The sequence below is a fragment of the Microtus oregoni genome, unplaced genomic scaffold (assembly GCF_018167655.1).
Source record: "Microtus oregoni isolate MIOR12 unplaced genomic scaffold, Mior012 000044F_ref0000062, whole genome shotgun sequence".
Taxonomy (NCBI): Eukaryota; Metazoa; Chordata; class Mammalia; order Rodentia; family Cricetidae; genus Microtus; species Microtus oregoni.
The window spans coordinates 19,063,568-19,078,209 of record NW_024543218.1 but is presented as its reverse complement, the minus strand read 5'-3'; the positions used below and the strand labels follow the sequence as shown (position 1 = coordinate 19,078,209).

Genomic DNA, 14,642 nt, shown 5'->3' with positions numbered 1-14,642 from the left:
TGGTGTCCCCTCTTCTACAGTCTGGTGTCCCCATGTCTTCTGCAGTCTGGTGTCTCCATGTCTTCTACAGTCTGGTGTCCCCTCTTCTACAGTCTGGTGTCCCCATGTCTTCTACAGTCTGGTGTCCCCATGTCTTCTGCAGTCTGGTGTCCCCTCTTCTACAGTCTGGTGTCCCCATGTCTTCTGCAGTCTGGTGTCCCCATATCTTCTACAGTCTGGTGTCCCCATGTCTTCTACAGTCTGGTGTCCCCATGTCTTCTGCAGTCTGGTGTTCCCTCTTCTATAGTCTGGTGTCCCCTCTTCTATAGTCTGGTGTCCCCATGTCTTCTACAGTCTGGTGTCCCCATGTCTTCTGCAGTCTGGTGTCCCCATGTCTTCTGCAGTCTGGTGTCCCCTCTTCTACAGTCTGGTGTCCCCTCTTCTACAGTCTGGTGTCCCCATGTCTTCTGCAGTCTGGTGTTCCCATGTCTTCTACAGTCTGGTGTCCCCTCTTCTGCAGTCTGGTGTCCCCATGTCTTCTGCACATGTGCTCACAGGAAGCCGTTGGGCAGCACTTCCTCCCAAGGGTCCCGAAACGCAGCCGGTCTTTTACTTTAAAGCTGCTGTAGTTCATTTGGTCTTCAAGTTCTAAGGTCCATTTTCTTTTGTTCTAAAGGACTTAACAACCAAAGTCCTTGGCACTCGGTTCAATGCAGAAGTGTTAATGAAAATGCGTCCCTTGTGTTGAGTAAACAAACTGAGGATGGGAAGAAGGGGAGAGGGGAGGAAGGGAAGGAGTGGTCTTCATGGTTCTGTTGTGACTGCACCACTGTTTGGGCACAGCTGCTCACTGCCTTCACACTCAACCAAGGCTGTCTAATAACTGGCGTTTAGGTTTAACAAAAGCTCTAAGAGTCATCTGCATTCATTGTGTTCATGTGTGCATTTGTGTCTCTGTGTTGCTGGGAATGGAAGCCTGGGTCTTGAACTTGTTCAGCAAGTGCTCCACCACTAAGCTACACCCCGACAACTGTCTACTAGTGCATTGAACACAGTGTTGGAAAGGAATTAGACTCTTGCTCAGGAACCCTTGGCACAGTGGACTTGTTCTATGGACCTACGGTTCTCATAGGGCACAAGATGGTCTCCACCCCTGGGTCCTTCAACCTGTGGCCTGACTTTACAGAGACTGGACACCAGTGACTGATATGAACATGATTATAATGACTGTAAGAAAGGAATGTCTTTTTATTTGCCGTGAAGAGAAAATTGCTCTTAATCTTGCAATTCAGAGTGCAGTATGTGTGCAGGCAAGTGTAGCAAATTGTTGTTCCTTTAAAAATTTGTTATAATTTTGTGATATTTAAATGATATTAATTCTGGAATATGCTTTCATGGAGCCAAGGGTGTCTTCGGTTTTCACTTTGATTGTGTTAAAATTGGGTTCCTGCTAGTGCCTGTGTTATTACTGAGAGAAGCGGAGGGGCTGAGCCGATGCCTCGCCGAGCAGAAGGCCCTGAGTGGGTCCTCAGAACCCCTGTCAAAGACTGGGCAGGGTAATGTGGACCTAGAATCCAGTGTTGGGGGGTGGGGTGGGGACAAAAGGATCCCTGGGGCTCACAGGCCAGACAATGTAGCTGATTGGTGAGCTCGATTCAGCAACTAAAACATGCTGTCGAACTCTGTACACACATGCATACCTACGCATGAACAAGTATACACATGCATACCCATGCATGGGCAAGTACACACATATATACCCACGGATGAACAAGCACACACATGCATACCCACGCATGGGCAAGTACACACATACATACCCACGGATGAACAAGCACACACATGCATACCCACGCACAAACAAGTCCATACATGCATACCTACGCATGAACAAGTACACACATGCATACCCACGCATGAGCAAATACACACATACATACCCACGGATGAACAAGCAGACACATGCATACCTACGCATGAACAAGTAAGTACATACCCACACGTGGACAAGCACACCCACGCACACCCACACGTGGACAAGCACGCACACGCACACCCACACGTGGACAAGTACACACATGCATACCCACACGTGAACAAGTACACACATGCATACCCACACATGGACAAGTACACACATGCACACCCACACGTGGACAAGTACACACATGCACACCCACACGTGGACAAGTACACAATGCACACCCACACGTGAACAAGTACACACATGCACACCCACACGTGGACAAGTACACACATGCACACCCACACGTGGACAAGTACACACATGCACACCCACACGTGGACAAGTACACACATGCACACCCACACGTGGACAAGTACACACATGCACACCCACACTTGGACAAGTACACACACACATGAACAAGTGCACACAGACACAAAAGTAATTGGTCTAGTTCATTTTTTACATAGGAGAAACAACTGTATTCATAGGAGCACCTGAGAAGCCAGGTGTGATAGTGTGCACCTGTGTAGGAGCACCTGAGGAGCCAGGTGTGATAGTGTGCACCTGTGTAGGAGCACCTGAGGAGCCAGGTGTGATAGTGTGCACCTGTGCAGGAAGTGTGCACCTGTAATAAGAACACCTGAGGAGCCAGGTGTGATAGTGTGTACCTGTGCAGGAAGTGTGCACCTGTAATAGGAACACCTGAGGAGCCAGGTGTGATAGTGTGCACCTGTGCAGGAAGTTTGCACCTGCCAGTTGTGATAGTGCGCACCTGTGCAGGAAGTGTGCACCTGTAATAGGAACACCTGAGGAGCCAGGTGTGATAGTGTGCACCTGTGCAGGAAGTGTGCACCTGTAATAGGAACACCTGAGGAGCCAGGTGTGATAGTGTGAACCTGTGTAGGAAGTGTGTACCTGTAATAGGAACACCTGAGGAGCCAGGTGTGATAGTGTGCACCTGTAGTAGGAGCATCTGAAGAGCCAGGTGTGATAGTGTGCACCTGTGTAGGAAGTGTGCAGCACCTGTAGTAGGAGCACCTGAGGAACCAGGGCAGGAGAATAAGAAGTTAAGGTCAGTCTGGGCTGCACTGTGAGAATCCTTCCACCCCCTGTGCGTACATATCTATTCTATAATGCTTTTGTTACTGGGATTGATGGAGTACATATTGTTAGTACTATGTAGTCAGTGACATGCATCTGTCAGATTCTATGTTTGCAGATTCAACCAACCACAGATTAAAAATAGCTGAAAAATTCTATCTGTTCCGAATATGCCATGTACTCACTAGACTTTGAGATTATTCCTTACACAATATAGCTTATCTAGCACTTCTGCTATTCTAAGTGTTGTCAATAAGTGAATAATTAAAGTATAAATGGGAGTGTACACGTCATTTTACAAAGGGGGTTTTGGTGTCTAAGAAGAGTCTTGGAACAATGACCACAGACACCCAGGGATGACTGACTGTAGTACACGCTTTGTAAAGCAATATTTTGGCACATACTTCTGAGTGCCGAACAAGCCCCATTTGAAGTATCATGGTTAATTAAAGCTCATATTTTCTGAACTCAGTTTTTTTTTTTTTTGTTTGTTTGCCCTAAATGGTGTTCACTATAGCTGTTGCCACAGAAGAAAACTCAGAGCGCAGCTGCCGGCCACTTGAAGGCAGCCACGCATTGGGACTTACCAGGATCTATGAATTCAATGCCATTGCTGCTCAGGTTTAACTTCTTTAGTTCGTGAACGTCTTCAAACTCCTTGGGTCGCAGCTGGCTGATTTTGTTGTGTGACATGTCAAGTTTGACAATGTCTGGAGGGATGTTGCTCGGAACCTTCTTCAACTCTGGAAAGACGAAGAGTGTGTAGGTTACAGTTTTCTGACTTCTATTTTGTATTAAACTTGTGAAGCTGAACCCCAGCTTGGTGGGGCGGGGGGGGGGGCGGGGAAGGAGACACCAGGAGGCGAGGGAGGGGTCCCAGAAACTCCCTGGCTGTGGAGGTAGAAAATGAAGAAAAGGAAGTCCCCACAGGTCACAGCTAAGGCTGCTGAGTCATTTGGGGAGCAAAAGGACTCCATCTTGGTGGCCCAGAGTGCCCTTCAGGAAACACTCGAAAGGCTGGGCCTGGTAGTGCGTGTGGGAGGCGGGGGCAGGAAGATTGCTGCAGATTTGAGGCCCGCCTAGGACACACAGTGAGTGTCAGGCCAGCAGAGAGCTACAGAGTAAGACCAAGTAGACAGTGAGGAGAGAGTGTCCTGGCCAGTTTTTGTCACCTCTACACCAACTAGAGTCATCTGAGAGGCGGGCCTTAAATGGGCAAGGTTGGTCTACCTCCATGTCTGTGGAACATTTTCTTGATTAATGGTTGATGTGGAAGGGGCTCAACAAACTGTGGGTGGTGCCTCTCCGGACAGGCAGTCCTAGGTGGCTGAAAAAGCCAACTGAGCAAGCCAGGGAAAGCAAGCCAGTGAGCAGCATTCCTCCATGGTCTCTGCTTCAGAGGCTCCCTGCAGGTTGGCTTCCCTTAATAGTGGACTGCCATCTGGAGGTATAAGCTACATGAGCACTCTCCTTGCCTTCGGTTGGGGCTAGGGGAGCCGTCAGTGAGGCTGCGGTTCTCTCCTTGTTCTTTCTGTCCTAAGGAGCCATCACTGTCTCCACTGGCAGTAGCTGCCTTCCTGTTAGAGCTTCACGCTATTCATCATTTCAACTGTCCTCTGCCAGCAAGTGATCTCAGCTCCACTCTCGTAAACACCACACTCTTGACCTTCCTGATCTTTCCAACCATGGCCACAGCCCCTATCACTCAGGGGAGACATCCCAAGGCTCCCAGGGGATGCCAAAGACTGTGTCACCAAACCCCACGCGCACACGCTTGTGGCTACGTTTACTGTGTGAAGTAGGAACAACGAGGGATCAGCCACAATATCACACAGGAAAATGGAGCAATTACAAGTTCGCGTTAATAAATTGCTAAAGCCTTACAAGTGGTTTATTTCTAGAATTTTCTACTTAATATTTTAAGTTCCTGGCTGAGCATATGTAAACTGAAATCTAAAAAAGAAAAACTAATACAGAGAAAGGAGACACTGTACCTTACGTCTGCTTTCCTTAGAAGCTGAAATTCATGCTTACTTTGCCAACCCGACTCCCTTCTCGCCCACATAACTCCCAAGTCCTTGTGATGGAGCTCCCTCCAGCACCCCCAAAGCTTCCTGCTCTGGCAGTACCAGAAAAGAAGCTCAGGAAGAGCCAGCAGCCACCAGGAGGAGCAATAGGAGACCAGAGCTCACCTTAACTCTACATTTGTGTTTCTATATTTAAATCATGCTTGTCAAAAATGGTTAATCACACCTACATTATATTATCGGGGATCCTTGCCCTTCCTCTCGGCTTTTAGCAAGACTGAAGAGGCCTGGGTTAGTTTTAATCAGGGCAGCTGTAGCCTATGGAGGGAAAGCGACTGGTTCTCATGGAGGAAAATCAGAAGCAACCGGCCATACTGACTGATGTCTGCAGAGTAGGGTGGCCCAAGGGCTTTTTGAGAAAACAGAAATTCTTAGAACCAGAAACTGTAAAACACATTTATGAGAGGCAGTGTTGTTCACTTATCCACACTGCCCTTTTGGGTACAGAATAGTTGAATTGTGAAGAGTTCCAATGAGCTATTAATCAAACCTACGATTTCCTAGCCCCAGGTCTATTTACAGTCACGGTGACTTGGACCTAGTTTTGGCTTTCCTCTCAGTGGCCCAGATCGCATGGCTTTTGTGTGCATGTGTGTTTGTGTGTGTTCATAATCTCTGGGTGTACACACTCATGCCTGTGAAGGCCAGAAGTCACACTCAGCTGTTCTTCCTTAGGAGGTGTCCACAGTTTCTGTTTGGAGACAGGGTCTCTCACTAGGACCTGGGGTCACTGCTTAGCCTGGGCTGCCGGACAGTGATTCCCTGGAGCTAGGATTCTGGGCGTGTACAGCCATACCCAGTGTTTTCATGGCTGCTGAGGATTGAACTCAGGACCCCATGCTTCCGTGGCAAGCACTTTCTGACTGATCTATGTTTCCGTCTGGGATGGTGGTGGACGCCCATTCTAGATTCCACAGTGCACCCCATCGAGTCTGACTTCCTGGAACTCTTTTGTTGGACTCTCACTCACTATCTGTGTTCCTGATCTGGGTACTATTAATAAAATTACTTAAATGAGAAGATGTGGACATGGGTGAACAGAGAAGTTAGATCATTCGCCCATAGTTACAGGGTCACAATTTCAACCTCTGTCCCTATTGCCCCATTGTGTATCGGTGCTAGCCTCCTATCTCATGTCTATTGTCCACCTGTCTAGAATCCCCACCTGTAACACACACATGTGGGGAGGAAGAGCTAACAGTGTCCTCTAGGGCGTGTTGGGTCCTTGTCACCAGAGCCAGGACTTCCTCAGTTCTATTGGCCAGAGCTTGCCTCTGGATCAGAGGTGAGGATACATGACGGAAGGACCCGTAAGACAAGCTGAAGCAGGTTAGCCACAGATCAGTGGGAAAAAAATGGCAATAAAAACACCTTGAAGCCCAGTGTAAGCAATGGGTTTGTGGGTATTAGAAAAAGAATATGAATTATAGGATCAACTTTGGAATTGTCAGCAAACTCCTGGATAAAAATAGCATCCCCAAGCAGCAGGAAATGCAAGTTTTCCTACCATGACCTAGAAACAAGCAGGGAAATCTCATTGGCAGTGGTGATGAGGAAAAGCAACTCCTTCTTTTGCCTTGAACATGAATGAGATTTACCAATTTGATGCAAAATGTGTGCTTTTGATAGAGAACGGACGAATACACACTTCCTCATGCCAAAGCAAACTTCACCAATGTCCTCATTTCTAGACTGGGTACCACATGGCACCCGTGTTTTCACATTTACCGCTGACCAAAATATTCTGGAGTCAGGGGAGGAGGTTTAAGATAGGGTCTGGCTTTGAACTTGCCATGTGACTTGAACCGGGAAGCTCCTGCTCTCCTCTGAGTGTGGCTGGGGCCACGTCCTTGGTAAGACACCTCACTGGATCTTGTATTTACAGTCCGCTCTTACGAGCTCTTTCAACCGAGCCTTACCATAAAGAGGAAACTGAGAAATTTCCTACACATCATTTTTCCCATGTAGTAGACTTTTGGTTGTCAGCAACCTCAGAACTAATTTGAAGAGTTGGTAGTCGTTAAAGAGACATACATGAGCTTATTTTTAGGAATTAAGTTTCTTAATTATTATTGAAATCAGGGGACAGTATTGTGGCCCTAACATCAGAAGCACCTGGAGGCCATTTACCTATATAACCTTCCCAGCCCTCAAAGTAAAGTTGGCAAATTATTTTGGTAAATGCAGAGCTAGAAGTAGTTTAGAGCATGCCGTTGGTGTTCTTGGCAAATCCAGTCACGCCAATGTGGCACAGTGTGCCTTCCAACTGATCCCACACACATTCCCTTTGGAGGGCCGAGTTTGTTGGCAGAGTGCCTCTCTCTCACTCAGTGAATAAAGCTATTTTTTTTTCCTGTCAGATGTTTAGGGCAGAAAATAGGGATCTTTGAGGTCTATGTGGTTGAACTGGCTCGAGTTAGTACCCTGCGTGGATTATCTGCATCACTGCTGCGCTGTTGGGAAGGCTGAATTTCCTCCCAGGGAGGAGCTACACCCCGGCTCCCTGCTTTCATTCACCACGTGGTTTTCTTGTGTAGCTCAGGAGGAGGCTTTAGCATCGGGAGGCATGAGTGAATTCTTGGTCTAGTGAATGCATCCCATCTCGAAGGAAAGAGATGGCATTGCATGGTGGTTATGGCTTGAATGGTGGATTCCTACTGCCCACGTGACCTTCTGAGGATAGCTTCTCTATACCCAGCTTTGTCATTTACGACGTGACATTGATCATGTCGATTACGGCCACACTGCTTTAGGGCAGTGAGGACCAAGTGACCATGTCTTTCACCACAGGCAGTGAGGGAGTGACTCTCGTTCACTAATGTCACCGCTAGCTCCCCGCTCGATGGCATGCTTTAAGTCTCATCAAGGGCACGGATGCACTCCAGCAGGGGCCTAGAAATGAACATTACTGAGCTTTTGTTACTTTCATATTAGAGATTTGTTATCCATTTATCGAACAAAGCAATGAAATCAGATGAGATTAGGGCTGTCATATTTGAATTCTAGCCACGATTTCCCACTGCTGTGCATCTCTGTTGTTAGAGTTGCATAAGTTACTGCTTTACAAAGCAAAGAAAGGCAGCTCAGACATTCTCACCCATTGCCCAATGCTGGGCTTTAAAGAAAGAGTTTGATAGGTTTATCCTATAGGAATGAACTTATAAGCCAAAAATGAAAACTAAACGAGGAATGGGATTGTTAGGTTTGTGTAAGTCACAGTGAAAGGCTTTTGTACTTAATTATGTTGGGGGTGGAGAGAAGGTAGTGAACAGATAGAGGGACTGCTGTGCTGCGCTAGACCGTAGCCAGCAGAGAGGATATTGATGTTTGCAGCGCAAACGATGCCTGTCTACAGTAATGGATGGTAACATTCTGATTGGGTGCTAGTCATCATAGTCACCAATTAAAATATCACACTGTCTCTCACAGACACACAGAATTACTACTGCATAAAAATTAACCACTTCAAAATGAAAATATGGGCTCTGAATGTTCCATAGTCACTAACTGATAGAGGGGCGTGGGTTGTCCTTTAATGTTCTGATCAGTGTTATATGAGCTAAATTTATGTGTAATGAAACTTTATATTGGTTCACTACAGTTTTGGAGCAAAGAAGATTAATTTGTGGGGTATTTTTGGAAGATTATATTTAGGCAACAATAAGTTGGAAAAGGAAAGCAATAAAATATGTTTTATAGCCAGTGCTTGCCAAGAGAAAAAGAGAGATGTTTCATGGGAAAAAAGACCCAATAAGAACTTTGCTCATTGTTGGGAGGATATCATACAGCCGAGATTAAGGACTGTAAATGACTCACTTCTGTTCACTTTGCATAACCTGGGAAGAAGTAAGATGCCTGGTTCTCTCAGGGCTCATGAAAATCTTAGGACTAAAGCGGCTGGAGTACAGAAGCCTCTGTAGCCGCTCTGCAGGCCTCCACCTCGGTGCTTCCCCATGGCCTGTGCTGCGCTGAGAACAATCAGTTCTCATGGCTGGTGTTGTTGTTTGCTTTATGTAAATATTTATTTACTTATTTCTTACTGTGTGTGTATGACACATGTGGATGGGTACCCATGGGTGCCAGAGGCATTGAACTCCCCTGGAGTCAGGGTTATGGGTACTCGTGAGCACCTGGTATAGGTGCTGGGACTTGGATTGATTTTAGACAGGATGTCATGAAATCCAGGCTGGTCTACAGCCTCCCAGGTAACTGAGAATGACCTTGAATTTGTTTTCCTTTGCTTATGCTTTGTTTTTTTTTTTTGCTTATGCTTTGTTTTGTGAATTTTTTAGGGGTGTGTGTTTTGGAGCCGCGTCTCACAGAGCCCAGGCTATCCTCGAACTCACTTGGTAGTCAAGGAGGATTTTGAACTTTGTACCACCCTCTTGTCTTTACTTCTCAAGGGCAGGGATTACAGGCGTGTGCCACTCAGCCCAGTTAGTGGCTCTGGGGGTCAAACCCAGGGTTTAGCATGTGCTAGCCAGGCGCCTTACCACCTTCGCTCCCTGGTTTCCAGCTGCCTTGACTAGGACTTCACAGAGTTGATTGTTGTTGGACAGTGCTGCCTGACCTCTCCTGGCACCACGGGATGTAGGGAGGGGGCGGGACTAGATAATAGCCTGCAGAAACCAGAGAGGGAGAGGCCCACGCACGCACCTTTCTGCCTGCAGTCCAGGGTTTGTATGGGAAACACGTAATGGTGGCACAGGGTGGAGTCGGCCTCGGGCCTGATGACAGGGGGTCTCCCTGATACTTGGGGCTTGGGGTCCGGCTGCTCACTCTCCTGTTCGATGCACAACTCATCAGGCTTCAGCTGCAGCAACTTTTTATTCTTCAGTGCTGGTGGGCTTTCACACTTGGCATAGTTGCCCAGATTCCGGTTCCGTGGGACCTGCAGCATCGCAACGAGCGTGTCTAGCTCGCAGGTGCACTGCCAAGGGTTGTCATAGAGACGCAGGTAGCTCAGGAGCGGGGTGTAAATGAACACCTCCTCTGTCAGCACCTTGAGCTGGTTGTGCTGCAGCAAGAGGGTGGTGAGCTTATTCAAGCCAAAGAATGCCTCGCTCTCAATTTTGGAGATCTCATTCTGTTGCAAGTCCAGGCTCTTCAGCCTCTTAAACTTAGAGAACGCGTTGTTTTTCAACACACGGATTTTGTTTCTCGCTAACAGCATGTGCAGCAAGTCTTGAGGCCAGTCGGGTAACACGTAAACCAACTTTCTTTCTTGGCAGTCTAGGTATTTCTCATGGAGATACGTGTATATATCACAGGGAAGACCTGGTGCATAGCGTTTGACTGGGCTGCCTCTCCTGCCGCCACCTGCCCGGCTGTCGCTGCGGCTGGGATTGACCTGGCTTCTCAAAGTGCCAGGGCCGGTCCTGCGGGACTCAGCAGCTCTGCAGAAGCAGAGAAGAATCACGATGGCCACTGTGTTCGTGCGCATTCTGACGGCTAGCTGGCCCCAGGCACCAGGCAGGTAGAATGAGAGAGTCTTCCTTTGAAATCCAAGTTTGGGTAGCTTCGACAAGCTCAGGTCAGGAAGAGTAAGTTTCTGCTGGGCTGTGCAGCGTTCCTAGGTGGGACAAAAAGGGGGAAAAGGAAGGAAGGAAGGAAGGAAGGAAGGAAGGAATGAAGGAAGGAAAACAGTTAAGAGTCATCCTGAGCAATGTATGACAGAAACAGCAGCTTATTTCATTTTGTCTGAACCTTCTAGTTTAGTGGGCGAACAATGTTGTAGAACCTGCTTCCCCCTTCGCTTGCCTACCTTGGTTCGTAAACATATGCTTGGCCCTAGATCTGAATCAAGGCCCTTGTTCTGCCCAATTGTATCCCTCCTCAGTTCAGAGTCTTTAAAATGGGGCTTATGATGAAAGGGGCTCAGTGCCTGGACGGTGGGAAGCTCTCGACTGTGTGGACTCAGCCTGGCAACATGCGAACCTGTGTTCCTCGTCAGGTGGGTTGAAGAAATTAAAGGAATCTCTTCTGCCGGCCATGTTCAGTCTGTGCTCTCTCTCATATCAAAGGTAACCTTTCTCCCCAGCCATACCTAGGAGCAGTCATGTGCTCGTGATCATTCAACCACCCATGTTGAATTTAGACCAGGAAATGTTCAGAGTCAATGGCACCGTCATCGACCCATACAGGTCTGGTCTCAGACGCGCCATCTGAGAAGGTGACGGTGAAGGCTTCTGTGCTGCTCCCGTCCCAAGTATTTCGTTCTGTCTTTCCTGTTTTACTTTTCTTTTCCGTGTTCATCAGCCTCTGTTTAAGCAAACATTTTGTTTTGTACACTGTTCTGTCCAGTTTCCTTAACTAGAAATCAGATTCCCACTGTACTGCAACTGTGTTTCCCTGACAATTTTTTTTTTTTATAAATATGGTAGCTATTCTATCCTAAAGATTTACCACACACAAACTAATGTTATTTCTGGGCCTCTACTGGTGATTCCTAAGATCTGCATTTTCTTTCCTTTTGAGACAGGGTCACTATATAGCCCCGAATGAGCCTGAACCTTTGGTCCTCCTCTCCCCTCCAGGGTGCTGGGGCTTGCGGGTGTGCGCTACCCTGCTTACTTAGGGTGATGTAGTGAATGTGCCAGGCTGGCTCTTCTCCAGGGGAGCTAGTCCTAGCCCAGACCTGCTTCAGGAACTGTTCAACCTTTCGTAAAGATATTCTGGGAACGTTTCTTGTTTGTATCTGTCACTCAGGACAGAGGCTGCTATTAGCAAAGGCAGAAATATCAAGAGTCTGTTTATAATGAGTAACATGTCTGTTATTAGTGGCAGGCACGGTCATGAGACCAGTTGTGTGTCATCTGTATGTTAGTCATTCTGGACTGAGCTCCAGGGCCATCCTTACCTGCAGTTTCCCCGTTTCATGGGGCCCCGCCCACCTAGAATGCCTTCCCACTGCTTTGGGTCAGGCAGTACTCATGGTCATCATTCATGTGTCTCCCCTAAGTGCTGTTTAGCTGTCCATCTTCCCCGAGCCATGCGATGTCAGTATTACAAGGGCTATTAAGGCACATGACTTTTCTCAACCTCCACGTTTCTGTAATTTAGTGCAATTTCTATGTCAATATAACTTTAAAAGTCACAACGAAGAGTTTATTTCAATCATTATGCATTATGGGGAGGAAGCATGCTAGTATTTTCAACATGCTTTGAAATGCATCAAAAAATAAGGCAGAATGCAGGACCAGTTGAGAGATGGGTGAGTGAGCATGCAATAAAACCAGTATAAAATGCAGATTATATTCTGGGTGGCAGAGATGTAGGTGCTCAAGGTGTAGTCCTGTTAATTTCTGTATACATGTAAAAATAGATATAATATCTTAAAACTGAAGCTTAAAGATGGGTCTGGGAGACGGCTTAGTCAGTATGTCAGTGGATACACACATCCGTGTACCACACAGAAGCACACATTCACACTCATGGATACACACATCTGTGTACCACACAGAAGCACACAAATACATGCATGGATACACACATCCGTGTACCACACAAAGCACACATTCACAAAAATTAAAAACCATGCACCAAAAAGTCACAAAATCAAAACCCAAACTAACAAAACAATCAAATTTATTTTCCTCAAGTACTTTCAAGCTAAAAGCCCCAGGTATATAGTATTTTTTAAAATCAAAATAGTGTGTTTTTTCTTTCTATCTTCTTCCTGTACCCCACAAATAAGCAGATATAATAAGCACACGTATATATGAGTTTTTAAAGAAGCCATTGGCCCGAGCAGAGAAACCCACACCTGAGCCCACATTTCTTGCCCAGGTTTCTATTTACCTTCTAAGAAAAGTGCTGCGTTGAATGTAGGGTGAAAGGCCACATGCTTGCAGTGTGTTGCTTAGTGACGTCTGCTTGTTTGATTTAGGCCACTGTAAAAACCTGCAAGAACTGAACCTCTCAGACTGCAAGTCCCTCACAGTGAGTAAGACAGTTTTCTACTGTGGTTTATGTAGGTCTGCACTTCTCACATGGGAGAGCCAGTGGGCAGAGCACATACTTTGTGTGCATTTGGGGCTGAGTGTGGAAAAAACTATATTAAACATTGGCAAAAACATTTCCCCCCTCTGCACAATGCTGCCATTAATCTTGTGGCTATGTGCTCAACGTTGGGGCCTCTGGCGAATGGAGACTCTTTCATGGTTACATAAACATGAGCTATGTTTATATTTCATGCACATGTATATAAGACAAGGTTTATAGGCTGATTCTGGTGGCTTTATGGCTATTAGTAACTATAACAAAGAAGACAGAAATGAGCACATAACCCCAGATTCCTCCTTCCTGGCCCTGACCCCTTGTCTTTCTCTCTACCCCAAATCTGTTTTCCGTACTGTAAGCACACAATACCCTTTCTACAGGCAGGTCTGACCAACCCACTACATCTTCCATCGTCCATACACCCCTGGAGAAAAAATCAAACCATGTTAGCATTAGTGCCCCTTGGAGACTCTGCAGCTGCAGCCTCCCTTTGCAGGCTCACCCTGTTCCTCTGCTGTGTGCACAGCGAGTTCCAGTGGTTTTGCTCATGCACTATTGTCTCTTGTTGCTTTTCTGAGACAGGGTCTCACCATGTAGGCCAGGCTGTCCTCAAGCAAAGAGAGTCCACCAGCCTTTGCCTCTTAGGTGCTGGGGTTGAAGGTGTGTGCCACCCCACCTGGTTTTGTTTCCTGCCTTGCCCTTGCCCTCACCCTCGAGTGGGGTTTGTGGTTCAGTAAGGCTCAGTATCTCTGTCATTTCCTCTAAGCCTTGATGGGCCTACTGGTCTAGTGGGACAAGAGTGTAATCTTGGCTACTCAGGAGGCCAGATGGAATGTTTGCAAGTTCAAAGGCTGCCTGAACTGTGTGAGTGCTTCAGGGTGAGTCTGGGTAGCTTGTTGAGGGCCTGTTTCAAAACCAACAGCGGACTGGAGGTAAAGGCTGGTGATGAGAAGTACCTGGGGGCAAGACTTAGCTTGAAAACACAAGGTTCACTAACATTTAATATCTAATGCCATTATAGGGTAATGCATTGTGGGCCACGCACATGGAACCTGACATCCGTCCTGTGCTGCTAGGTCTATGTGCCATGATTGACACTATAAGAATGAAGGTCAGTCTAGTGAGAGAGGATGAACAGGGAGGGCATAGGGTTGTGTCTCACCGACCCCAAGGAGCAGGATGAAAGTTTAAAGAAGGAAGAGAGGGAATGGGCTCAAATGTTAATGTACGTGGGCTGGAAGACATCTGGGAAGGAGTGGCCCAGCTAGGCAGGAAATAAATGCACTGAGCATGGCGGTCCAGACTTGAGAATTAGGGCCACTGATTTCTGCTGAAGCCATCCCAGTGGGATGTCAGGGCGCAGATACAATCGTAGGGAGCTGTGAAATGAACCAGACACAAGAAAGTCAACATGAGTTATAGACTATGGTTTCTAGAAAGAGAGGCAAGGCAAGGCAAACAGGTATATAGGAGCTGATGGAGACAGTCTACCCAAGCAAGGGAAC

General features: G+C 47.0%; 2 protein-coding genes across 3 annotated transcripts in view; one reads left to right on the top strand and one right to left on the bottom strand.

The window, feature by feature from the left end:
- The window catches only part of LOC121434711 (dynein regulatory complex subunit 6-like), a 182,443-nt gene that overhangs the window by 88,782 nt on the left and 79,019 nt on the right, over positions 1-14,642 (top strand). The window contains exon 10 of the mRNA XM_041633614.1: positions 13,025-13,077. Coding sequence (XP_041489548.1) covers positions 13,025-13,077 — 53 coding nt within the window. The remainder of the gene's footprint in view (positions 1-13,024; positions 13,078-14,642) is intronic.
- LOC121434756 (leucine-rich repeat-containing protein 17) overlaps positions 1-14,642 on the bottom strand; it is a 31,135-nt gene that overhangs the window by 2,728 nt on the left and 13,765 nt on the right. For both annotated transcript variants that reach the window (XM_041633712.1, XM_041633713.1), the window contains exons 2-3: positions 9,793-10,708; positions 3,637-3,792 (exon numbers count right to left, since the gene is read on the bottom strand). In XM_041633712.1, the coding sequence (XP_041489646.1) occupies positions 3,637-3,792; positions 9,793-10,579 (943 nt within the window). In that variant the 5' untranslated portion in view covers positions 10,580-10,708. The remainder of the gene's footprint in view (positions 1-3,636; positions 3,793-9,792; positions 10,709-14,642) is intronic.